Source organism: Falco rusticolus, chromosome 2, assembly GCF_015220075.1.
Source record: "Falco rusticolus isolate bFalRus1 chromosome 2, bFalRus1.pri, whole genome shotgun sequence".
In the NCBI taxonomy this organism is placed as follows: domain Eukaryota; kingdom Metazoa; phylum Chordata; class Aves; order Falconiformes; family Falconidae; genus Falco; species Falco rusticolus.
In genome coordinates this window covers 7,053,559-7,080,088 of record NC_051188.1, presented here as the reverse complement: position 1 = coordinate 7,080,088, position 26,530 = coordinate 7,053,559, and the positions used below count along the sequence as shown (strand labels likewise).

General features: G+C 40.1%; 1 protein-coding gene across 1 annotated transcript in view; it reads right to left on the bottom strand.

Moving 5' to 3' along the window:
• The window catches only part of SYTL2 (synaptotagmin like 2), a 61,921-nt gene that overhangs the window by 20,354 nt on the left and 15,037 nt on the right, over window positions 1–26,530 (bottom strand). Inside the window, exons 2-7 of the mRNA XM_037377544.1 lie at window positions 24,761–25,193; window positions 12,085–12,233; window positions 9,464–9,599; window positions 2,593–2,665; window positions 1,918–2,017; window positions 136–1,017 (exon numbers count right to left, since the gene is read on the bottom strand). Coding sequence (XP_037233441.1) covers window positions 136–1,017; window positions 1,918–2,017; window positions 2,593–2,665; window positions 9,464–9,599; window positions 12,085–12,233; window positions 24,761–24,861 — 1,441 coding nt within the window. The 5' untranslated portion in view covers window positions 24,862–25,193. The remainder of the gene's footprint in view (window positions 1–135; window positions 1,018–1,917; window positions 2,018–2,592; window positions 2,666–9,463; window positions 9,600–12,084; window positions 12,234–24,760; window positions 25,194–26,530) is intronic.

The following is a 26,530-nucleotide window of genomic DNA, read 5'->3' as shown; positions in this document are numbered from 1 at the left end:
AATTCTGCAATAGGTAGCACATTCCTACTATTTCTGTTTCCTAGCTTTTAATTCTTAGATACAAGTGATTCAAACATTAACGAATACGTGCTATATGCTACTGCATCCTATTCTTCACTCCTATTAATCTCTTACCAGTAATGTTTTTGTGTAACTTTGATTCATGGCTCAAGATCTGGTTGGATTTATTTTCACGTGTCTCATCAGCACTCAGTTCAATATTGCTATTTGGCAGGATATTGCTGGAGGTCTTCTGTGGAGTTTCAAGTTTCTTAGGAGTAACCGTCTTTGTCTGCGAGGTTTCATTAACCAGGAAGACTGACCTGTTAGTGTCACAAGGGCCAGATGCCGATGTATCTTCTTGTAAGCCATCTATTGGTTTTATTTCTAAAACTGATGAATAGGTTCCCAAAGGCTTTACAGCAGAAGTTTGCTTATTCCCAAATGAATCTGATCCAATAGCATCATTTCCACTACCCTTTATTTCATCAGATTCTAACATATCGAACTCTCCTGTTTCTCTACCATGGTGGAGCTGTGGGCTTTGCAGAGGTTCTCCTTTGCCTGTGCCAGATGAGAACCTCACTTGTTTTAGTTTTTCCAGTGAAATTTCTGTGGAGTCTTCTGCTTCTTCCCTAAGAGAGTTCTTCTCAGCTTCTCCTTCAAAAATAGTTGCAGTAGGAAGACCACTCTTTTTCTGAACATCTAACATCTGACTAACACGAACTTCTGAGTCAGTGGAACTTGAACTTGAACTGCGTTTCAAAATGCCCCTGGGCGGTGTACCAATGCCGTTAATCCTCTCCGGCTGTTTGGCTGGTTTTGGAACAAAGCCTTCTTTTTGTGACACTGGATCTGTTGCTTTGTGAATTAATTTTCTAGCTTTTGGGACAGGACGCTTAACTAGTCCTTTCTGCGATTCGCCAGCAGGTTCTACAGAAGGCTTCTTATGCTTCTCTGTTTCATCATCTTGTATGTTTGGTTGAGGTTGGCTCTCTTCTGAGAGTGACAAAACTTCTGTAAGACATATATAGAAGAAATCATGTGTTTACATGACATTCATCTGCATAAACACAGAAGTATGACAGCGCAGATCTAGAATGCAGCCATTATACTGGTTTATTAAAAACATCTGCAGTAAAAGGTGGAAATTCAACATATCACAAATCAACAATTGATTTCATTTGTAAGTACTAGGAATTCTTAGCAGATGAAAATCCTGCAGTTATTTCTTATTCTAGAAATACTATTTTATGACTCTAAAGATAGAGAACACACCAAATTTTTGATCAGCATTATTCCTGCAAGGGACAATATTTTGCAGGAAGGGCAGCTTTTGAATACACATACAACCCTTCAGCTTCAGAACATAAACAGCAACCTATAGAAATGGAAACAGGCTACTTCCACACTCATATGGAACAAGGTAAAATGCTGAAATTATGTCCTGGTAGGGAGGTGAATTTTTGCTTTTTTTTTTTAATTCCTAATGTGCAAGTCTTCCTTTTTCCTGTCAGCAAGCTTTATAACAGAAACAGGAGAGTAATTTCCACATATGAGTCTGTAAATTACAAGTTCAAATGTCTGCATTGTGATACATCACCACTCATTTACTTGCCTGCAGAGAACGCTGTGGGAAAGGGAGAATTTGACAACAAACAGGAGTGAGAAAACAAAGGAAAAAAATAAAGATCAAAGAGTTAGGCTTCTGTTGAACCAACAGCAGCAGTAACTGGAAGGTCACATAAACAGCCATTTCCTGAGTATATTTATATGTTTTACATAGGGTTTGAAATTAACTAGTTGATATCTCCACATAATTAAGATAAAACAGGTTTTGATACCTTACAAAAGGCAGCAATGAAAGTAAAAATTTCCATATAAGCCACCAAGAAATTCAGTCTTTTTTAGTCTTACCCTTCTTTGTTAGCTGAGGTAGAGTGGCTGGTCTGTTTTCTGATTCCCCACTGTTCAAGTTATCACCAGATGCAGTGGAATTAAATGGATTTCTTCTTTGCTAAAAGGGAATGAAGATTATAATTGCAGTCAAATTGTTATACCAGCACACTCTTCACAAAATAAAGTGCAGTGATTACCTCTGCCTCACTACCCTGTCTGCAAAGAGTCTGAAAGCATGCCTCTTAAATTAGATATATGATAAAAACCTAAACAGTATGAACCAAGGAATCATCAGAAGTGCTAGTGATAGCCTCATCTTGTTCTTTTTGAAGTCACCAACAGCAGAGATAAGCCACCACTTAAAGACAGTTGAAAATTCTAAATTGTTGCAAGTTAAATAACATTGTCTCTAATTTTGTGACTACAGATCTTGGAACACAGCAGGACAATTCTTTTCAGTGGTTGAAGAGGCTGGAAGTAATGTCAAGCACAGCCAGCCACTGACTATAGCCATAACAGCACTTCAGCGTTGAACTTTTAGTGGTTTCCATTATCTCCCTCCAAAACAAAAAACATTAATTTTTTCCAACTCCTTATCTTTCTTCCTCAAATCTTTAATTGTCTTTACCACTGAAGCTGAGAAACACACAAAATGTAAACAACAACTTCGGCTATATTCAATACCAGTCATACCTTTACTGATGAGACTGCTGCCTTCATAGGTCTTTCCCCTGGTTTGTCTAACACAGAGGTTGTTGTTTTAGAACTGGAAAGAAAAAGCATGTAAAAACTTTAGCAAACAGGACATTACAGTAAGCCTTTTTGAAAAGACAAAACAAGTAATTGTTTATATATACTCAAATATAAGCTCTCAGCACCTGAAGTTTTCTATTTAGCCAATTCTCATTAGATTTAGAAGCAAACCTTCTCCTTACCATGCACGGGGATATTACTGCTGCTTTCTTCCCTTGCAAAAAATTCTTTGTTTGTTAAAGAATTCAATACAACTTCTAATTGGCATGACAGAAACCATATTTTTAAATCTTTTAGATTCTTGAGCAAGCTTTATGTAAATATAGCCACTCTCCTAACAATACCAGTGTTGCTGTCTCCATCCTTGTCTTACATTTATACTTCTAGGACTGAAATCAAAATGGAGGAAGGTGCCAAAATCTGATAAAAATAGAGTTCTTCAAAGCGCCCAGGTCAGAAAAATCAGAGGAACCCCATCACCACTATAGCAAAGATGTGACATGTAAAGACAACAGCACATCCCCTTAAGAGCTACAGCTTATAAGCTATTCTTTCAATGAAGATCTGTAAAATCTGTGGTTTGATATCATAAGCAAAGCAAATTATTACTTGTGATCCTGACTAAGCATAGCCCAGGTAAAGAGAAATTAAAACAACTAGAAGAGACTGCTCTTACATTATGCCAAGTAGTATTCATCTACTTGCAGAATGATGCAAGGGTTTTTTTCCAAAGCAATCAATTTTTATAATTTGAGTTTATCTGAACATCTCAGATGTGAAAAAGCATTTACTTTGTGAAGATGGAAGTCAGATGTGGATTTAAATATGGTCTTCATATAACCACCACATTCAGTACCTTAACTTTATATAGAAAGTGCTGGCATTAACCAACTTACACACTTAAAATTTTGGGGATGGGGGAAACAGTACAAGACAGGAAAAATTAATATCCTCCAAATAGGAAATATGGCCTCAGACTAGGAAGAAAAGAAACTCCTATGTTTTTTCCAATATAGATGTACAAGGAGAGTCCAATACTAAATATTTCTTCAGTCAATGATCTTTGGTATGGGTGAAAAGACCTTCAGATATCGATTGGTAAGCAGCAGAGCCACAAGATAATGCTTTTGGGGGCAGATGTGGCACCTCAGGATACCACCTCTCATCAAGTTTCAGGTTCAGACAGGAGCTGCCTCCTCACACTGACAAAGTTCTCTCCAGTCAGGTAACTGGCAATAGTTTGCCGTGCTGAAGAGAGAACTTCCCACTTCTCCAGGTGCGGTACAGTTAACCTCAAAGTTTAGAAAAAAGGTCTGGGAGCCACCCTTGAAAGGTTACCAGCCTTTGGACTGCCAAGTGTGTCTGTAAAATGGCAGTGATGTCACTTCTCAAATGGAAAAACATCATTATGGAGAAGATAAGACGACAAGGTAATGAGCAGCCTGACCAAAAGGCTAGGAAAAAAATACCAGTTGTAATCTGAGCTATCAATTTCTGTATTTCTCCTTTGCTCTTCTGGTTCAACACTAGCTCTAAGAAATATACCACAATGCATAGTGAAATAAACTTAAGGTATGAGCTCATCTTGTAATGGAAGCTATCTCACGGGTGAAAAAATAAACTGTTCTTGTATTTCAGCATTAACTGCAGCAGCCTTTTATATGCACACAGTAGGTATAACAGATTATTATTGCTCTTTTTATTCTTCTCCGATTTTAAATAAGAAAAAATCTAGTTCTCAAAGAGCTTAATATTGCAACTTTTATTTTCAAAAAAATATAACCCCACATTACAGTTTTTAACCTTCGTTCTAACATTTTTTATTTTTAAAAGTCTGAAAATATCTATATTTAAAGAAATTTTATTCTGCTGAACTGGAGTCTGTATTCTTGCTTTTATAAAGCACTTGAGTTTTTGCTTTTAAGAGCATCTGTGTGCTCCTGCACTTTGCATGTCTCTACACCATCTACTACTAGCCAACAGGACAAACATGATTTCATTTTATTTTTTTTTAAAGGTCTAGGTAATGAATGTTTAAAGCCTTCACTCGTTTTAAAAAAGGAAAATTTCGTTATGTACCCTGGGCTCAAGAAACCAGCAAGACATTCTTTTTTACAGAGGGGGAGGTAACTTTAAGCCTCACTGAACACACACACACAATTCAATAATATTTTAATGCAACGCTACTTCTGACTTACCATAGAATAATCAAGAGTTGTTAATTTTGCATTACAACTTGAAAACCCTGCTCTAAAGAAGACACAAAGTAGAGGAAAAAAAAAAACCTACACAGGATCCTATAACTAAGTTTCATGTCAACAACCCATACAGATGGGAAAACTGTACAAACAATTCCCAGACATGCTGCATTCACAAGGCTGATCTAAGAGAGTGTATGAAGCCAAACTGACAGATACAGCCAGATTAAAAAAATTCTGCACTGCAATTCAGCAAAACAAACTACAGTAAAGGCCCAGATTCCATACAGCGCAGACTGGACAGCACTGGAAAAGAACCAAGAGGCAACAAGGCAAAGGCAGGAGCAAAGCTGGAGAAAAGGGTTCCAAATTTGTATGCATTGTCAATACAGTCTACTCAGAAATGGCTTCCCAGTCAAAAAAACAAAAAAGCTTTCCTGGGCTCATCCTGAAGGGTAGAGAATCTGGTGTGAGTAAAGCTAGGGCGATTTAACAGGACTCCATAAAAGTGTCCTTATCTAGGTATCCCAGTACCTTATTATTCCAGAAAAGTTACACGGATTTTAGGAATTAGGGCTTTTGTGCAAATTTTCACCTTGCAGAACTCTAGGACCACACTTGTCACCTGTTCAACGTAAGCTAAGAATATTTTCTAGCCTAGGGAAGAAAACAACCTACAAATCTTAAATCGAAAGATAAAACCCCTTTAACATTCCCCTTTTTTGAGTTTCAGCTTAGACAGATGGTATCACTGAACAGAGTTCATATTGACAAACTGAGTCATCCTGTGAAAACTCATGCTGTGTGCATGGTTACACCTTCAACAGACACTTCACACACCTGGCTTGTAAAGACTCTGCTATGCAAGAAAAGTACCACAGTGATATAACACCCAAGAAAAACACCATTCATAGCTTCATTACTGAATTTAGATGTTTGGGGTGTGGGGATGAAGATGACTATGCTAATATTAGAAATATAGTTGTGGGCTGATTTCTGTTCCATCTAATATAGCAGCATCCTGACTCAACAGCAGTTGAACTGGCCCTAGGGCTGGATTTGACCCTCAGCAGTTTACAAACAGATCTACTAGAACTGGATTTTCTTCACATTCAGTAAGAATTGTTTTGGTTTAAGGATAGGAACGAGAACAAAAAAGCCTGGGTAATTCATTATCATGTATCTTCTCATCCCAATCCTCAGGTCAGCAGTCATTCAGTTTATGCAAAACCTGCAAGCCAGTGCTGGCCTGAAGCACACTCTTAGAGGAAGAAAGAGGGAGCTGGGGTGGAGGGCGGGGGAAACCCCACACATCCCACAAACCTACCCTTAAAGTAGCACTTTAAAATGTTTTTAAAGTCCAAGTACCTGAACCACGTGTAGCATTTGGACACTAGAAGATGTGAGCTCACTGTCCTGGTTTCAGCTGGGATAGAGTTAGTTTTCTTCTTAGTAGCTGGTGCAGTGCTGCGTTTTGGCTCTGATGTGAGAACACTGCTGACAGCACACTGATGGTTTTGGTTGTTGCTGGGTGATGTTTGTACTAAGTCAAGGGCTTTTCAGTTCCTTGGGCCCTGCCAGTGAGAAGGCTGGAGGAGCACGGGACATTGGGAGGGACACAGCCAGGACAGGTGACCCGAACTAGCCAAAGAGCTATTCCATACCATATGACATCATGCTGCGTATATAAACTGGGGGAAGAAGAAGGAAGCGGGGGACACCCGGAATTATGGCATTTGTCTTCCTGAGTCCCCGTTACGTGTGACGGAGCCCGGCTGCCCTGGGGATGGCCGGACACCTGCCTGCCCAGGGGAAGCGGTGAATGAGTCCCTTGCTTTGCTTTGCTTGGGTGCGCGGCTTTTGCTTTACCTATTAAATTGTTCTTATCTCAACCCTGGAGTTTTACATTCCTTGTCCGATCCTCCTTCCCATCCCTCTGGGTGGGGGGGGAGTGAGCAAGCGGCTGCGTGGTGCTTGGTTGCCGGCTGAGGTTAAACCACAATACTCACTTAACACAGTCCCAAGCTCCAGAATGATACTCTAGATTATACTTTCATCCTCCTAATTGTAGCCACGTTAAGACTATTGTATTGCAAGAGGAAGAGTCAATTAATTCCTTGCCATATTAAATATCTGTAGTGTCTGGGCTTTCCCTTCCCACCCCAGCTGGTGGGGTGGGCTTTCCCAGCACTGGGTTTCCCCTCAAGTCCTGATCACCTCCTGCCATTACAGACAAGCCCACAGCCATGTCAGACTGTTTCTTTCGAAGTCCAGTATCAAAAGAACAGAAAGGAGGAATACTTTAAAAACATATCATGCCTCCTGCAATTTCTCACATGCAATGTTGCGTAGACTAATCTCAGTCACAATGAAATAAGCCCATACTGAAATAATAAGCAATGAATTGCACATAGTCCTGCCACATTTGCTTGCTTCAGCTTTTGATATTTTAGAAGCAAATAATCTGAGGCATCTAATCAAGTATTTTTACAAGGTATATGCCAGTAGGCATCCAGCCACATATACTCTTGATCACTTCCTAAGGTCCATTTCCCACCGTCCCATAAATGCTGGACTGTGTGAGCTTGCTGTAGAGAGAAGATCTTGAGCTATTGGTGAGTACGAGCGCACGTGAACATGGTATACAGGCTGATTAATTTCTGGCACAATTTGGAGCAAAGGGCAGGAAAGGGTCCTGGACAAAAACTACTGAGCTTCACATGGCTATGACCTGAAATAAGTCATCAAATCACCTCAAGTTAAAGACCACTATCAAGTTAGTCATATTCCAAACAATTGTCTGTGTTCTTCAACCTCGTTACGTTATATATTTTTGAAAAGGCTGCCCTGAGAGTTTATGAAATGTATCACTCCTTACCGCTTACACACAATTTGTAGAGTTATAATGATAAGAATAACATAAGGCTGTAATTCTTTTAAAGTATCATCATCTTTTCCTGATGTGCAAGATGATTCGTAAAATATTCTAAAAGATATACTAAACAGCAACATGTCTTGTGCTGTTCATAAAGAAACAATTCCATAACAATCTCCTGAAAGTAAAAGCCACCTGTAAACCCACCCCATCCACCCCCACCCCCCATTCAGTAATAACCCTGTCAGCATTATCAGCCAATCTGGGGAGGGAGCTAAGCTTTCTTGGGGTAAGCAACCTTTATCATCCTTACCGTACAACTTCATTTGTAAACAAAGCAGTTGATTTGACCTTTTTCAGCATGATTTCAGATGTGGATAAGACTACCCCTTTGAGTTCACTGATATTTATACATAAAGGAAAAGACAGAGAAGTAATGCAAGCCAGAGTTATTAAGACTTACACCGACCTTTGGTGCCATTCACCGTGAATGTGCGTGCCCAGTTTGCAGACCACAAAAGCGAAAGATGCAATTGCTACTAGATACTGTACAAGTGCATAGTAGGATACAAGCCTTGCTGCAAAGAAAAAACAGATAAGGTACAGAGAAGGACTCAGAAGACAGAGAAGAAATTGAAAGGTTACAGAGCTGATCAATGGCACAACCAGAAGTAAGAGTCGTCCTAAAAAGTAACTCTGGCTCTTACCTCACTTTCACTGAAAGCACAAGCAGTAGCTATCTGTGTTACACCCTAGTTCTTGTTTCCTCAGTGGTACTGGGGAATCTGGCCATTGAAAGACATTTCATTTCCACCTGCTGTCACCCTAGCTAAGATTCCTTTTCAAATGCAGGCTATTCGAAACCTTTTCACACAGCCAATGAATCAATACACATAGGTATTTTAAAGGGATGACATATCTGTCTCTGAAAGCAACTCAGGATATTTCCAAGTAAAATGAAGCTGTTTGGGATGTTTACAGACTTGAGATAGCGTGATTTAATACAAAAATCCTCTGTAGTTCAGAAAGTACTTATCATCCAGCTTTCCTGCAACCACTATAGCCATTCAGGCATATCCAAGCTGTCTGTCTTGCCTTACTCTGAATGGAAGCCTCTGCTTTCCAGAAAGGCCTTTATTTTTCTTGGTAGAATCTGACTTATTTTCTGCAAGTATCCAAAGATTCTGGTTCTTTCCACCTGAAATACATTTCATCTCCTTAAAAAGTCTCAGAGGGCTTAAACTGTGCACCCAAAAATGTGGAAAATTCCAAAGAGCAATTTCTCTGTCTCTGATTCTTTGTATGATCCAAACTTAAAATTCAGGCTGAATCAATAATCTAGTCTCATTAAGTGACTGAATGAAGAGATGCAGATGCTATTGTCCCCCTATTACTAACTGCAGAGGACTGATCATGGGCAGACATTCTAACCAGAAAATCCTGGTCTCACTTCTGGGAGCCAGACTAAGTTATGACATGACAATATGTGTGCTACACTCTACACAACTTTTTCCTTGAAAAGGTAAACTGAAGATTATTCTGCATTTGAATGCAGAATGATTAATACATGACTATGATTTGTCAGCCTTTCACATGCACAGATTCCTTGGGTGATACTGAAAAATAATTTTATTACCTTTGAAATAAGAGGCAAGTAAAATATTTTGGATGGAACTTACAGCTCACAAGTTTCAATCCTGATATATACAAATTAAGTGTGATTAAACACACAGCTTACCTTGAACTAGCTTTCAGTTGTTCTTCTTCTTGATGTTCCACAATGCCATGTGGTTCTGGTGGCACAAATACTTCTTTATCAACATTGCTAACCCAGCTGTTCTTTGCTTTGTTTGATTTGTTCTGACCCACTTCAGCTAGAACATAAAAAAAGAATATTGTTGTCTCCCATACAGCATTTCTTCAAGAAGAAAATACAAGTACTTGCATTCATCCCACAGCTACTTCAAAGTCCACCATACTTGAATTGTGTACAGAGGCAGATCTGGTGCCTTCCAAAGCATAATTTTTGTAATGCTACTAGAAATGTCACATACTGGTCTGAATACTTCCCTCTACTGCTCCAGGTACATCTGCTTTAGATCTTAAAGTGATCCTAAATGGAGGAGTTTTATAAATAACACTAGTAAAGACTGATGCTGTAGTTCTTGTAGCTAGATAAACACCAAAAATTTAATCTTGGATCCTGAGGAAACAAAAACAATTAAACCATAGGAAACTGAAAACATGTTGAAGTTCAGTTAATCGAGCCAATTATCCCCTTCCTACAGCAGTAAACTGGAAGTTGGTCATAACTCTCATTTAAGCAGGTGGCTAATCCTTTATGGATAGAATTACCACAATACCACAAGTTAAAAAGGTAAGTATTAAAAAAGAAAAAAAAAACCCAAACAAAAAGCCCCACCTCATTCAGCAAATGCAAATATATTTGCATTTCTTTCTGGGGTGGGACAGAATCCTATTGTGATAACCTCTTTCAGTCAAAACATTCATTTACATTATTTCCTCTGCTGCTTTTTGCACTTTGTTTAGAAATGAAGAATTTCCTAGTGTGCAATAATGAGCAAGATTTTTATTCTCACTTTTGCTATCCATAACTGCAAGCAAAAATATCTTGACATTTAAATGAGTCATTGAAACCAAGCAATTGCACATATTTCTGAATGTACCAGTATGCCCCTTTGTTCAAGCAATAATATTGGGAGTAATTAACCTTCATCTAAGATAATAGGGCTTTAAGTACTTTCCTTTAAGCTATAAATTGCTGTAAAATTTAGCTAGAATTTTACAGCTGATTTTCATAACCTTTAAGTCCACAATCAGTCAAAACTACAAACATGCTGCACTAACTACCTGTGATTTTTTTGCATTCTTTTCTGTTTCAGGTCTTTTCTTGTTAACTTGAAAAACGCCAAACCATTACACAGTAACCTTAAATTGACTAAAATGCCATTATCCAAACTCATCTCTGGGCATATAGGAATTAAGAACATGTAACATTGCAGGATTAGACACAGGAAGACAAGGTTAAATTGCAGTTACAAAACCCATAGAAAGTAGCAAGCTGTAGTCCATCCATAGTATTGAGAGAAGTACCTTACTTGCTCCACTAGCAGACAGAAAAATCCCTTAATAGAACTTAAAAAAATAAAGATGACAAATGTTATTCTCACTAGGTTGTACTGACGAGTCTTGCCCTTTTAAATCAAAAGGATTTAGTAGAATTAGAGGAACTTTCTCTCCCAGGGATAACGTTAATGGTGATCAGTTCAAAACCTGACCAGGAAACTGTTCACTTCTTATGCGGAAAATCTTCATTTTAAAATGCCTCAGGACAGGAGATGGCGAATGTTAAAAGAGGCATGGCTTTAAAGAACTTCTTGAACAAATTAATGGGAAAAAATTATCCAGAAATACCTCCCCTATTTCAGAAAAGCCTGAGGTGTGATTAGCTGCAGGCTGGTCCTGGCCTTGGAGCCTACACATGCTGCCAGGCTCTCCCAGAGGCAGGACGCTGGGGACACAAGCTTTTGGTCTGGTCCTGTAGGGCAACTCTTACGTTCTCTTTTGTTTTGTTTCTCTCCAAACAAAACACTATTTAAATCCAGTGTTAAACACTATTATTATCTTCCACAATCTGATCTTTAAAAAAAATAATCAGAATATAGTAAATATTAAGTGAGCACCAAGCTTGTCAGCATTACTCAGTTTACATACAATATACTACCTACCTATCTGTACTACTAAATTAATGTCTGCAACTTATCTGACACATAAACATTTAACGAGCATTTTTAACGGATCATTTGCAGGCACCCACCATGATGTGGAGGATAGTGGGTGCATTTAAAGTTATTGTGGACACAGGATGCCAGTTATAGCTGTGAGAGCTCCCAGCACATATTTCAGTAGTTCTAACCACTAGGTCTAGCTGATGGTATCCACCATTAAGCCTCAGATGTCTCAACCTGAGCACCCAAAATCTTGGAAATTCATATTAAAGAGCAATTTCCTCAATCTGATTCTTTGCATGTCCCAGGATAGCTCATAGGGCCTCAAAAATGGAAATGAGAATGCAGTCCAGGAGTGCAGAGGGCTTTTAGTCCAACACAAACACAAGCCAGTCCCTCCTGTTAGCAGTTACCACACAGTTACTCTCACTAACACATAGCACTGGGGGAGAGGAAAACTTACACTGTAAATTACATGGGAAATCTATTTTTTGGCATCATTTTCTGCTTGTAGAGATACCAATATTCTTGTATTTCACAGAAAACAGTGTCTGAGGTTAGTTAACTAAGAGTCAGCCTTTCCGAAATAAGATATAAACCAAATGCTTACCGAGAGTGGCAGGCTTCCGGCGCATGGAAGCTCTAATGATGTCTGCTCCGTGTATCTTATCTCTGTGCCTCTTTGATTTTGCTTCGTAAAACCACTGCCCACTCATATTCTTTAGCTGAACATCATCTTTGACTTTTTCTGGTAAATGCCTGAGGAGGGGAAAAACGAAGAATTTAGATACACACACAATCTACTTACCTGTGTGAAAAGAATAGGCCAGATATTTTTGCTTTGGGGGAAGGGGGGTGTGGGTTTGTTTTGTTTTTTAATGCTGTCTCAGCATGCTGTTTCCATCCTGGTAATCTCCTTTTTTTAATTATGAAGGATAACAATGACCTGGAGAGGGAAGAGTCTCAGCCCTGTCACCGTCAGTAGATCAGCTGAAGTAACTTGGAAAAAATGCTTTGATAGGATACACTCTCAAAAAAAAGACAGGTCTGGAGAAGTCTCCAGTAATTGCAAATCTTGACTTCTTGTCTCCAAAGGTCAGTTTTCCAAGGTTAAAACTGAGATAAGTTAGCAGGACAGCACAAGAAGTCTGTGCCAAGATTAAGTCCATGGCTGTTTGGGGGCTCAGAAGATGTCTTTTCAGGCTGTTCATATGCCAGTACTTTTACACACACATTCCAAAAGTGTACTGGAAGATGGTGCCATCTTTTCCATACGTTACACAAAACCCCTTATATGAATACAATGAGTTACAAAGGAAGACAGCATCACATGACAGAAACGGCAAAATAAGTTTGTGCAATTTATTGATCTACATGTATGTACCACATGAAATGCAGCCACTTTAAATACCGTGAAGGAAATTTTTAATAATTTTACTTCAGGCTTCAGGGTCACTCTGCTTCTACGAAACATACTTTAATAGAATAAGGAGTTGCTGTGTGCAATTTGAGAGGTTGTTTTCTTTCCTCATTAGGCATAAACACAGTAGGTATATGCTTATACATGACTTGAAGACTAACCCACAGACCAGGAAGGTCACTACACAGATTTAGAGAGTACTTAATCAAAAAAAGTCAAGTCAGGTGTCATCTGCCTTCTCCATTTATGCCCTTTCCTTCAGCAAAACAAGCTAATAACAGATCCCAAGGGAGAAATCAAAACAAATCAGGCTACTCAGAGACTTTAAGGCTAAATACAGTCCATAGTGCTGTGGGATGGTGCTACCTCCCACACACCTGATGGCCATCATAGAATCATAGAATGGTTTGGGTTGGAAGGGACCTTTAACAGTCATCTAGTCCAACTGCAAGGAGGTTCATGCCGCTTTTATATTGCTGACGAGTATAGAAGAAGGAATTTTAGTGCAATCAAGCAGCTATGATGACAGTCATTTTATTATAGGTTGCAATTTGACTGTCAAGTACAGACAACCATTCACAGCAGAGAAAGGACACTCAGCCAGTCCTAACCCCCACACTAAGCTAGACCATTCTCATCTATCATTTAACTGCTCCTTCATACTTGTATGGCCAGAAGTGAAAAGGCTTATTTGAAAGCATCAGCTATACTAGAATTTTCATACCCAAACTTCTTTTTGAAAGTACTGTCAACAGGCAGCCCCTCCTAGGTGTGTAAATAACTTCTGTCTCTCGACTCGGCTATACACAGTCGAGGCTTCCAGGAGCTGAGGTCACCATTGGCATTTTTAATGCCAAGATTCAACAGTCCATAGCATTAGCAGGCCATTTAAAATTTGGCTCTTGCTTATAACTGTGCTTTTCCAAGAGCCAAAATATGTTCTTCACATATGCCTCAGGTCTTCCAGGTTGGAGCAGGAGCACAGCAGTAGCTTCCTTCTGTCTTCAAGCAAACGTATTACTCATGTATGAGCCAACTCCTCATTGCTCAGCCAGTTTATGAACACAGCCAGCTGGAATAGTGGAAATATGGAATGCAAGAATTTTTACGCAGATGACTGCATCTCCCTTTCACCTTCTCTCCTATCTGTTATTTGTCTTCTCAGAAGAGATGCTGCTTAGGGCTAGGGACTGGCTTTTCAACTATCTGTACAGCCTGCAGGGCAGGTGAGATCTGACACCAGCTAGTGCTTCAGGGCAGTATGATAACACATGCCAAGGAAGGTTCTCTAGCGGGAAGTTACTGAGTCACAGGACAAGTATTCATTCAACACGCTTACCCCAGACACTGCTCACTCCTTTCACCTTTGTATTCAGCTACTGAAACTAGGGTGTGGTAGGAGACCTTTACAGGTCAGCTCAGACTGATAAATCACTGTAGAAGTGGGCAGGATCCCAGGCCCCTCAGCTGTGTCAGCCTATTTAGCTGCTTGTTGGACTCTCAGATCTGTGACGGATTAACATAAGCAGGACAGAGACAGAGGCACGGATTTGTCATGGCTCTAAACTCATTAAGTATCACCCATGGCCAATGCTGCTGTTATTTTGGCTGGAAGTGAGTGTCAGGCACTTTGCTCCCACCCCTGTTTGCTGCCTATGGAAATTTAGCGTACCTTAACTCCACCAGCTCAACAGGCCTTCTAGACTTCGGGAGATAATTATGCTGGCTAACAAAGGTACAAACGTGCTCTCAATTTACACAATACTTCCTCCACAAATGTCCTGTCTGACTGATAGGGCTTGTATGTTAAGACCTGACAAAAGCTCACAGCAGCTGACTTACAAACTACTTTTGCCTCCTCACCTTGATAGCACTTGACCTTTGTTAGCTTGGCTTCCCTGTCTCTTCAAGAGAAGTATTTCACCTCTCAGTTCCATCTTTTGAAGAACTAAGAGCAACATAAATATTAAAGCTACTCCCAGATATTCCCCAGTCACAAATAAAGAAGCAGATTTCCATTATCAGAAAGACAATTAGTTCTAGGTCTTGGCAGGGAAAAGAGCATTTACGAAGCCTGTGATCACTGACATAGGCTTGTTGCAAGAACAGCTGCTGAGGTTACAAACCGGAATTTTTACAATGCTACTTGAATTCTCAAGCTCTACTATGAGCAGGCCTTAGCAGTAATATCAAACTGCTTGCACTGCGTGGGCCTGTTTCACTGTCAGGCATTAGATTTAGATTGTGGTTTACCCTGAAAGGTATTGTGGAAAAATCAGACTGCAGCCACAGTTTTCCACTGCTACATACACCTCCCAGCACACCACAGCAGGATTAGAAGCCAACAGTTGATTCTACACTAGCTCTCCAGTCAACAAAAAGGCTAACCAAGTTGTCATTATGTTTTCTTCTTCTTGGTGACCAAAGAACTAGTAGGCATCCAGATAAAGAGTCAGATTGCAGGCTCAGTTGCCAAATTTGCAATTAGGAGAAAATGCAATAATGGCTTTACTTATGATGTAAGGATGTATTCTGGAGTCCCCCAGTGGCCTGTTAAAATGCCAGTCTGCCTATGTTGCAGTTTTCAGAGTGCAACAGCCTAAAATTACAATAAAGCTAGTGCCTGTTTCTTCTATAGGACCATTAAACTCAAGAAAATGAAGGTCAGAGCTAGAAGGAATTCACTCTAAAATCCTTTTAAAATAAGCCCGAGTTCTCCCATTACTTACCATGATTTTTCCACTACACCTAGGCAAAACATTTTTGATGGGAAGGTGATAAATTTTTCATCCACCAGGGCATTAAGTACATGGAGAATTACAGTGAATGGGCATACAGAGCAACTGTAATGTAACGTCCAGCACTCTGCAGGCAAACAGAAAACCTACACATGTATTAACTGGGTTGTTTCTCCCCACCTCCAGAACATCTGATAGTGGGCTAAATCACATGGTACCACTGTAAGGCAGGAAATCTGCTCCGATATAATCAGTCCCTGTCTTCCTATCAGCAAATCCAGAACGGTTTATCTTACGCTTTGGAGGCTATTGTAATAGCTCATTGCATGTTAGGGCAAAGTGGTAATGACTTCTGTTTCTTTTTTTGAAACAACCATCTAGCAATATATACCTGTATCTAAAACTGTTCAGCTACATCCTCAGCATCTCTTAACTTCTTCCTCTGTACCCCCTTTATTCATAGTCCATACTACAAGCCACTACAGAATTTGCAAGATGTGACAACTGACATCTTAACTTCTTTTATGGCCTTATTCCTCAACTGACAGCTTAAACTGAGTTTGTCAGACAGAGGAGTGTATGGTAGCAGCACATTCTGGGACTTCTCGTGACAAAACTAAGAAGCATTTAAATCAGGGTCTGTATTTGGCTCAGAGACACAGATTCATTAGCATCTCACATGCCTTATTCTGAACACATGGAAAAAGCACCCTAGTGACTGGTGGCAAAACAAAGGCTTTTTGAAGCCTGATACCACCATCTTATCTACAAATTCACTTCCAAAACCTCCCTCCTGCAAATGAAATACCAAATGAGTGGAGAAGGTGAAAGGAGAGATAATTTTGAAAATTTACTCTCAATTCTATTTGCTGCAAGCAAAGCCCAACCAACAAAAAGACAGCAAACAATTTCAGTTCTGGGTCACTTTCTGGACACACAAAATAAACTTTTTGTAGTATCACTCTTAGAATAACAGGAGAAAAAGGATATTAGACCAGGCGTTATAAGTGTCGACTTGCCACTTAGATTTTTGTCTACTTCTTCTTAGGGAGTGGGAAACAGCCGTAAAAGGTTTACAAGGCAAAAGGAGTAATTGTTTAAACATTCTACATTGCACAAGCATGCCTCTTCAGTCTGCACATATCTAGATAAGGTGTAGGAAAAGTCTGTTCTCTGACATGTTAGACAACTACACCCAAAACATTTGCAATGGGCAGTCCCAAGTAGAGAATACGGATTATTTCTTTTGCACGTTTGCTGCACACATATGACTTTCAAACAAAAAAAAATCAGTTAATATTTGATTGGTTTAAGCAATATAATTCTAAACTGATCGAGGGCTCTACTAGGAAGAATAAAGCAAACTAATGGGGTTATGCAACCTTTCCCCATCCTTGTCATCAAAACACCTCATCAGCAACACCTCCTTTGATTCCTGCCTCCGGGGTCTCTGAATAGCAAGGTTTTGGGTAGGCAGAAGTAGGTGGAGACATGAGAAAAAGGTGGTCTAGTTCTGTCTGTAGTCATGCATGTTCTTCCATTATATGCCTATTTGGAAACCCGGGTGTGTTAGGTCTACTAACAATAGCCTGATAAATTAATCACAGCTAGCATCTTGCTTTTGGATCCTCAGAGAAATAACTAGGGTGTAGTCAACACAAGTCTTGATGACAAACAAGACAAACTGACATTTATTCTGAAGTCAGAAGCGAAGACGGACACATCCAGACCTGGAGCATTAAAATGAATGAATTACATGCTCATAGGTATGAGACAAGTCAACCGATTTTGGAGATGAAAAGTGAAAACAGGCAGCTCTGTTGTCCATTGAAATACGGTCTTCACCAGAATGTGGAACCAAAACTACTATCCCAACACATTGCTAGATTAACCCTGCTGTGCATCATTTCTCTCCTAGAAGATGGCCACACATGGGACATCAGACTGGCATGCTGTCCCCATGTTTCGTTTAAAACACATACACATTCTGCACTGAAGATAGTCTCCTCCATTTTCACATGCTTTTTTACTATGTCACCTGCAGTTAGCACTCAGACTTACTCATCTATTAGTAGTTACACTGTCAAGTTTGCAGTAAGGTTCATCTTAAAAGTAATATGTTATAAATCATGTAATTAGATACTCCCTAGGCAGACACAGGGAATACGTAAATTTGTTTAGACATTTCTTGGTACAATGAAGCTTGACTTTATTCCATTCAGAAAAATCTGTAGCAAGACTGTTGAGGCTCCAGAGAACAGGAGGTAGGAGTCTTTCAAGGTCTGTCAGCCTTCAGTTTCTATTAGCTTCCACTTGTTTCATTTCTATAACAGCCTTCCACTACTTGGTTTGTCTGCTTGTTTTAAAGGATTTGCATAGAGGCTTCCCAATGGCTTCCCCTCCCTCTTCATACGCAACCCAAGTAAACCTGCCATGGCGGGGGGGCGGGGAGAAGACACCAAACTGAACCAAGATCACCTTCACAATGAAGGAACACCTATCCTGTGACAATACACCTTTGGTATTAGCCAGCGTGGACAGCGGTACAGAACAACCTGAATCGGGGGAGAGGCTGCTAGAATGTATGTGCATTCATTCACAGGTTCTGCTCAAACACAGTATTCCCAGTATTTTAAAGCCTATAAAAGTAGGTGTATGAAGCATAAGAACAGCCCTGATCCAATGACATCCCACAGGATGCACAAACAACTCTAAGTGAGCAGAAGAGCCTGCATCATAGCTTGCTTCACACTACCAGTAAGAGTATATCCATGAAATTGATGCTGTGCTAAAGAACAGGTTGCATTTTAGGATTTTGTGTGAGCTACAAATCAAGACTAACCTACTCTGAAGCCAAAGGCTTCAGTTTGGCACTGAATAATGCAACACAGTCCCAGGTACAAACAAGTGATAGATCTTACCAAGACAGGTTTTGTACTGTAAGGAAAACCATACTTCCTGAGGGAGTACTCAATTTAGAGGTTAAAAAGCCTTATTAGTATCCACTTATTCCCTAAAGCACACTCTTGTACCATACAAAGTAAACTCCATCTCACCCTGCTTCACTAGCTGTTCCAAACAAGCATCATCCAGTCAAATAATCCATCTGCTAATAGTTGACAAGTTAGCAATCAATACTGGGAAGAAAAGGTATCAGCCCAGTTCTCAGTCCAATGCCATGTCTCTTACTAAGACCAGTAAGTAGGGTCTCTTCCTTAACCCCAGTTACTCCACAAGATTAAGATGAAAACAGTCCTAAGAGTCCTGCTTTTCTTACTGACTCTTCACAAGGCGGGCTGTAGTTCACTGTTACTTTGGTCTGATGAAACTGGCAGAAAACACAAGAGGATGCAAAAAAGCTTTCTGGAGGATATATACACACACACACAATTTTTTTTATTTTTTTTCCTCCTTTTTTTTTGTGTGTCTGTCTAGCAATAAATGGAGGACTCAGGCAAAAAAGGAGTTCACTTAGAATAGGGTTTGGTTGGGGTCATATGAACTATATCTCTGCAGAGCAGCAACCAACCTCCCCACCGAACTCACAGTCATTCTTACGTCAGTTGGCTTTCTTAAAAAGCATAATGGCATGCACATTTTCCTAGAGAATAAAATTGCTCTATTTCTGAACAGAAAGTATTATTTGGAACTTCACATTTGGTGCTAAGAAACGTTCATAAGGGGAAATCAATCCAAAAGGCATGACATTGTCTTTTTCCACCCAGACAGGTGGCCCAAAGAGGAACATTCTCATCTAGGTGTATTTAGGTACTTACATACCCAAGAAATCAGCAATGTGAGTGCCACTTGACTTTTTGATTATTGCCAAATGTCTCCAAAATCCTGCTCCATTAACACATTAAACCAAGGACTTCAGTCCCCAAATATACCATTTTAAATTGCTGAAGCAGAAAAAGGACAACACACAGACCAAGTTTCATTTATTTGAAAAGAGTTTGTTGCTGAATTGATGTGCTGAATCCCCTCTGTCTTTGGCAATGGGAAATGCCTCTGAGCTGCTTTGATCTCATGCAACCACTACACAAAGCCAAGCAAAGGAGGGAAGGAAAGCATGAGCAGCAGGCAAGCACAGTCTTATCCTCAAGCTCCTTTGGGAGAGTACTCCAGGTGGTTCACAGTGTGATGGAGCTCTTTCTCCTTCAACAGATCTGCCCAGCTAGAAAGAAATCATTTAGCTATGAGTACGAGGAAAGAGATTACAGGGTGTACCAGATTTGTCTGAAGGTAATCTCCAAGCACACGCTCCCATGTATACACTTTGACCATCACCACATTATACTTACTAACAAGTAAGCCCATTAAAAGTTAATCAGAAGTCCCTGGTACAACCACTAGACACAAGTATGTGATTTTAGAACTAGTTACAAAAATAGAAATTAATTGTTATTAATTGAAACTCATGCTGTTTCTCCTGTAGTAAGTCTGAGCAGTGTGTGAGAGCACATTCTGTTTGACAACATGGGATACTAAGACCTCTCAGTTTGAATTTTCAGTGAAAGAGTTCAAGCCACCTAATTCTTAGTCTCTTACAATAACTTCAGATTAAAAAGCTTTTCTCACATTACAAGCAAGCTCCTTGTTGACACACATGTATGACCTAAAAGTACAAGAATTAAATACGCTGCAAAGTGAGTTTAGGTTTTATGCGTTTTTAAAATCAGCTCCACAAGAATTGTAGGCTTTATTTTCTTATTAGTCACACTTGCTTATTAATAGACTAATTTAAATCCGCCAAGGCTTAAAGATAACATCAGTACCCTGAATAGGACTCCAGAATCATATTGTTAGAAGGGATGCTCTGACAGGATCTTAACATATCCTTAGGAATAAATGTAGAGGCAACGGTGATTTGTGGCATCCCTTATCCAGAGTCCAAGCAAACTTTCAAAAAAATTCAATGCGAAATAGAAGGGATGATGGCCAGCCTAAGAGACCTCAGTTAGACAAAGTGCCATTCTGTTTACCGGTCCAGACAGAATGTAGAGCTCATACAAACATACTGCGCTATTGCCTTGCCTGTAAGCCACACCAATTCCACGCGTTATTTTTCCATTCATTTACAGACACCCAAACTTTTACCGTGAAGTAGTGCAAATGATAGATATTAAGGAATTTATTAGAAAGGGGTGGGTGACTGGTAAAATGAACATTTTTGCAGATATTTAGCTTTAGAAAGAGTCCCTAAGTATTACAGGGCAATGTGAAAGAGTGATACTTCAAATTTATGGAGTTATAACTGGCGCCTGGTTACCTAACTATGCCCAGGCACTACCAAGCTGACACAATCATTTGAGTGGATACTGAGGATACGTTTTGAAAATTTCTAGAACATTTGGAAGAAATACTCTGGAGGCACAGTAGGATAAAATAGGTAATTCTTTTCAGAAACAAGGTTAGCTCTGACAGCACCTCTAACCTTTTCTATCTTCCATCAGCCCTTTAAACTTGAACTGGCACCCATGTTCAAAACCATCTCCACTGAGAGCTTGCCTCTGTTGAGCACACTTTCAAAACTGTTCCATCTAACAGAAAAGTATTTTATGAAGGTATTAAGAATGTATTCTCATGACAGTCATCGAATGTCATTTTCACACCATAGTAGTAAGTCCAGTTCCCCCAATGCCAATATTCAGCTCACCACAATACCTTAAATATATCCCATCCTGAGAAACAAAAAACAGAAAAAAAGCCTTCCTTCTGACAGTCTACCTTATAAGTAAAACTGCCTTGAAAAGAGACTGAAAAGGATATCTGTTAAAGCTGACCAGAATCAGAAAAACAACTACACTAGGGTTTCAACAGCCATACACTTCCACTGAGCATTGAGAAAGGTTAAGTGTATGTAGCATTCAGACCTCTGAAACTTTTTTTTTTTGCAGTGCCACACCAATGTATGTATTAAAGGCGTTTGGCATAGAGCAGCCACCACCCACCACACAAACAGCTCCACATCAGAATTTCCCCTATCGTTACCCTCCTTCAGTTTACACAAGCAAACAATCCCAAGCGCAGCCCAGGACAGCATTTCCAGGAGGTGCTGCTGGGAAAGGCCGATAGCCACAGCAGGGAACCCTGTTGCAAAGTTGACCACAACAGCTTTCTGCCTCAGACACGCTGGTGCCAGGGGTCAGCCGCTCCACCACATAAGAGTCACCCAACCACACACCAGAACTCCAGACAGGAATATTTCTGTTCCACATTCCTGTGTCCAGGCAGGGCCCCAAACTGTGTTAATTCTGAACTACACAACTATACAAAGAGTTAGGAGCTATGCTGAAGCTACTGCCAGGAAATTCAGTTATGTACTTAGCCCACTCATTGTTCAATACCTGAAACTCAGCTGGGCCAGGGTATATCAGAGATTCCTGAACAGGAACAAGGACAACAAAATAAATAAGTCAGCAATATTCTGAAAAACTCTTGACAAGCTGTCATTCTGCTCTTCCATTATATGCTGTTTTCCCCCTCTCCGGCAGGGCTGCCATTCAGAGGCTGGCAGCAGCTCCTGGGTTAATGAAGCAGAAAGAGCCATCTTATTGCATCCTTTTTTATTCCTAGTGCAAGGTCTTTTAATTTCCTTGCATCACACCACCTTGTCATCTCAGATTCTTTCATCACCCTTTACCCATGAGAAGAGAATGTCAATATCCCCTTTCCTTTGGGACAGGCCTCAGCAGAGCTCAAAGATAAAGCAGGTATGCTGTTCCCAAAACTATCAGGCCCATTCAGACCAACACAAGGAGCCTGAGGACAGGGCAAACACCTGTTAAAGCACTAAAAAAACCCAAGAATTAAAGCAGACTGCCTATGGAGGCTGCATGAGCCAGTCTAATCAGCTCAGTTTTACTACAGATAAGCAATATTAGGAGCTGTTAACTGAGAAAGGTCTCCGTCAGGTGATTTGTAAAATTCCACTAGGAAATTGCTCAAAGAGGATTTTGTCATGTTACCAGTTTGTCCACACTCCAGGCACATGGCACAGATTATTAGAACACCTTTCAAACCTCAGAATTTCTTCTAGAGGGAAAAAGATTACATTAAAAGACCTCCATTATATACACATACAAACAACACTTTGTCAGGCTATGATGTTTATATGATGACATCCTATCCCAGCTCTTGCAATCTTCCAGGTGTGTAGAATGCAAACTAAAATATTGCATCTCCTTCGGTGGAAATATAATTCAGGTAGTGTTTTACTCTATAATATACAAAAAGCATGTGCCACATCTATGCAGAAAAATAAATTTCATATGCAAGCTTCCAGATTCTCAGAAGTCATAAGATTCAGAAACCAGAAGAGACACTTTAATGTAGAAACCAACATGCTGATTACAGGCTGCTACAACCTGCAGTCCCTTGCATTTTCTACCACACCCTCTTGAACTAGAATTACAAGTAGCAAAAGCAAAGTTATTCAGACAAAAATACTTGTTGACAGCCCTTTCAGACCACTACTGAGAATGGCTTTTTTTATTTTCTGTTCCTTCCCCCAGATACTGCTTTCAAACTTACATCTACAATTACTTTTCCTGAGCACTTTCAAATCTGGCACTGATGTACCATTCCAAACCAATGTTTTTCAACCTAAAGAAAAGAAAATGCCCATTCTGCTACAGCAAAGTCAGTTTTCTGCTTTTTTGAAGCAGGAGACAAAACTATGTAGCAAAAACATCTCCAGTTGCATTAAGATTGGGGGGGGGGGGGGGGGGGGGACGACACGGGGGGAAGTGGGAACATTCCCTGTGATGATTTTTTACCTTCAGCCTTCAGTGAAGCAAATGCCTTGGGAGGAGAAGCCTTTTTAAGCAGGAAAAGCTACTGGTTTACCTTTTATTGCGCTTGAAAGGAGCAAGAGGAATAACTCAACAACATGCTGACCACAAGCTGACTAAATGACCTCAAGGCTGCACAAGCACACTCAGCAAAACGAACACTGCTCTTTGGGCAAGTGGCAGGCTGCTGTTCTGTTTGCAGGGTAGGGTATACCTACACAGGGGGCATTTGTCAAAAAATATTTCTCAGAAGAGAAACATCACAGATGCATCCTGGTTGGAATCATTTTAAAACATTTAAATAGGAAATACATGTCTTCATGTAGAACTCACAATGAAAAAGAATCCTAGAGAAGATACTGAATCAATGAGAGAAAAATGCTGCCTTAGCAGAGACCCGTAAACATCTACGTATTTGTGTTGTAGCACTTTGACCTTTCACCATCTAAGGCTTCACTTTTTATTATTCAGCAGCTCATTATTTTGTGTACCCTGTAATGGATACTTTCCTTCTAAAAAAAAAAAAGCTGACTTACAAAAATCCTCATTCTTGAGCAGGTAGCTAGCTGTGCTAGCTGAAACCACTATTCAACTGCTATTTACACCTGGGTAGATGGCTTTCTCATAGTCACCTGGGCAACGCTGCGCTCCATGCATGCATTTCTATTCATGCCATTTACCTTAATAGTAGCTCTAGGAAAACCTCCCAGCACACCAAACACTGCAGAATAAAAACACACTGCTTTGTCTGTGGCACCAGAAAGAAAACAGGGAGCAATTTTCTGCCTTAGCCACAGATTGCAAGACTTCTCTTGGTAATGGAGCATAGTGTTGGTACCCCTTCTGGACTACAGCTCCAATGCTCCACATATTTGAGGTATAACTTTATCATTCAGACATACCGCTGACTGCATCCATACTGACTTTTGTTTGTTTGGGGCATTATGCTCCTTTTGAATCAGATCCCCCCCCCCCATCACATATTAGTTCAGCTTGCAGAGGTTTTGATACTTGCCAATCCTGTTCTGAGGAAACCAAGCCAGATGCATATCAAGGCAGATGTGTACCAGGTGTGCTTGGCCCCTTAGAAAACGGTAAGGGTCCAAATCAACAGTTATTCTTTTGGCCAGTAATGAATCATTTGTGTGGTAGAGGCATTTCATCCAGAGACTATGCTAAATCGAGTCCACAGTAATACTCTCCAAACCACATATACCATGGAATATGGGGCCCTCCACAACAACTGTTTTTATCTACTCCTATGCTCTGAATAACTCGGCATGTGAACTGTGTAGGTCTTCCCAGGACAACCCAGGGCACTAGATCCCTTACCTGACCCTCTCCTCTTCAGCTCTTTTAAGCTCTGCATCACGTTGCAGCACCTTCATTATTGCCTCTTGTTCTTCCTCGGTTAGGAAGCTTAGGTCAATCATCTTGTTGTGTGTAGGGGTTGGTAAAGTGTCCAGAAAGATCTTAAATCCTGCCAAGGATAGTCTTGTAGTCTGCTTAAAAGGTATAGAAGTCTTTCAGCAGGCACCCAGAAAGCTGGACCAGGTTACAGTCAGTGGTTTAAAAAGTCCCAAATGCTGCTTTCTTGCAGTACAGTATATGCATGTTTCCCTAGATGAGAGACTTCTGGGAAAGTGTTGCATTCCTGCTTGCCATCGTAATGAAGTCTTCTCAGCTTGTCCTCTCAGCTCTGCTTCCTGGAGTAACAGTTCATTGACCCAGCATATCCAGTGTTTAAGAACAAACAAAACATCCCCTAAAAAAGAGACAAGGAAGAACAAGCTGTAAGATCAGGGATCAGGGAAGTAGATTATGTATGCATTTTTAATTAAAAGAAACAAGTTTTTCAGTGTGATTAAACTACTTTGTGAAGTTCAAATGGTCACTTCAAGTCAAACCTGTTTCACAAGTCTCTTGAACAAGGTGGCCATAAAAATATATTCATTTCCAATATGACAACTTACACCCTAAACCAAAATCAAGTGTCATTCAAATGATACATTTTAAAGTAAGTGCATTTTAAGTTGCCCTTTAATTCAGCAGAACAATTTGGAGGAAAAGGAATGGAAAAAAAACCAACCAACCAACCAAAAAAATGTCAAGGACACTTATCACATTCATTTAAAGTTTAATCATCAACATCATATTCAAGAGCACATAAGAAGATTTTGTATATGGCTATCATACACAGAAAGACAAAAGCCAGATATCTTGGAAGAAAAAAAAATCCACTGCTGCTTGCAGTCCTGATTCACAGCAAAGCTGTGGACAGTGATGCAGCCCAACATGCATCTGCAGCGTTCACCTCCTGCCAGCACAGACTTGAATCACATCCATGAACTCTCTTCACAAGGGCTATAAGTTGGATTTTGTTTATTTAAAGAAAGATTGCCAGAACTCCAGGAACAGAAGACTTACAGGGGAAAAAACCCAACCACAACCAACCACTTGGGCTTAAACTCACAAGCTTGTCATGCTGTTTTACTCACCCTTAGCACATTTCTAGGACACCATATTTGGCAAGTCACCTATCAAACAGAACAAAAAAACCCCACACCTATCACACTGACCTTTTGGACCCTCTTCCACTCCTATCAAACTGTGTGCTTTGCTCTCCACACCCATCTTCCCACTCCAAGTCCTCAAAGTCTCCTTACCCCTTTTAGGAGATCAGAAAGGCAGCAGGCATTACAAGCCCTGGAGGAAAACCCCTGAGGAAGCCATCAGAACCCTGCCAAGTGTAACATGTTGCAGCAATGAGATGGGAGGAGGCTGGGAATGTGTTACAGGAATTTGTATGTTCCAGTTCAAGACTTAAGAGGTGTGTTCTCAAATTGTGCAACGCCTCTTTCTGCAGGATTTTGTCTTCCATTTGTAACAAAAATGTGTATCACTCATAGAAGCTTCTCACACGCTACTCAGAACAGGTTTAAGAGATTATTTCCTCAGCCCTTCCTCAAGTGGGAATTCTATAACAGGCTTTTGACCAAAATACTTTTTCCCCCAAAACACAACACTCCTAACTGAAAGGTCAGGTACCAGGTTTGCAAAGCCAAATTTCTTACAGTAAATCTTTTAAACTTTCTAGAAGCT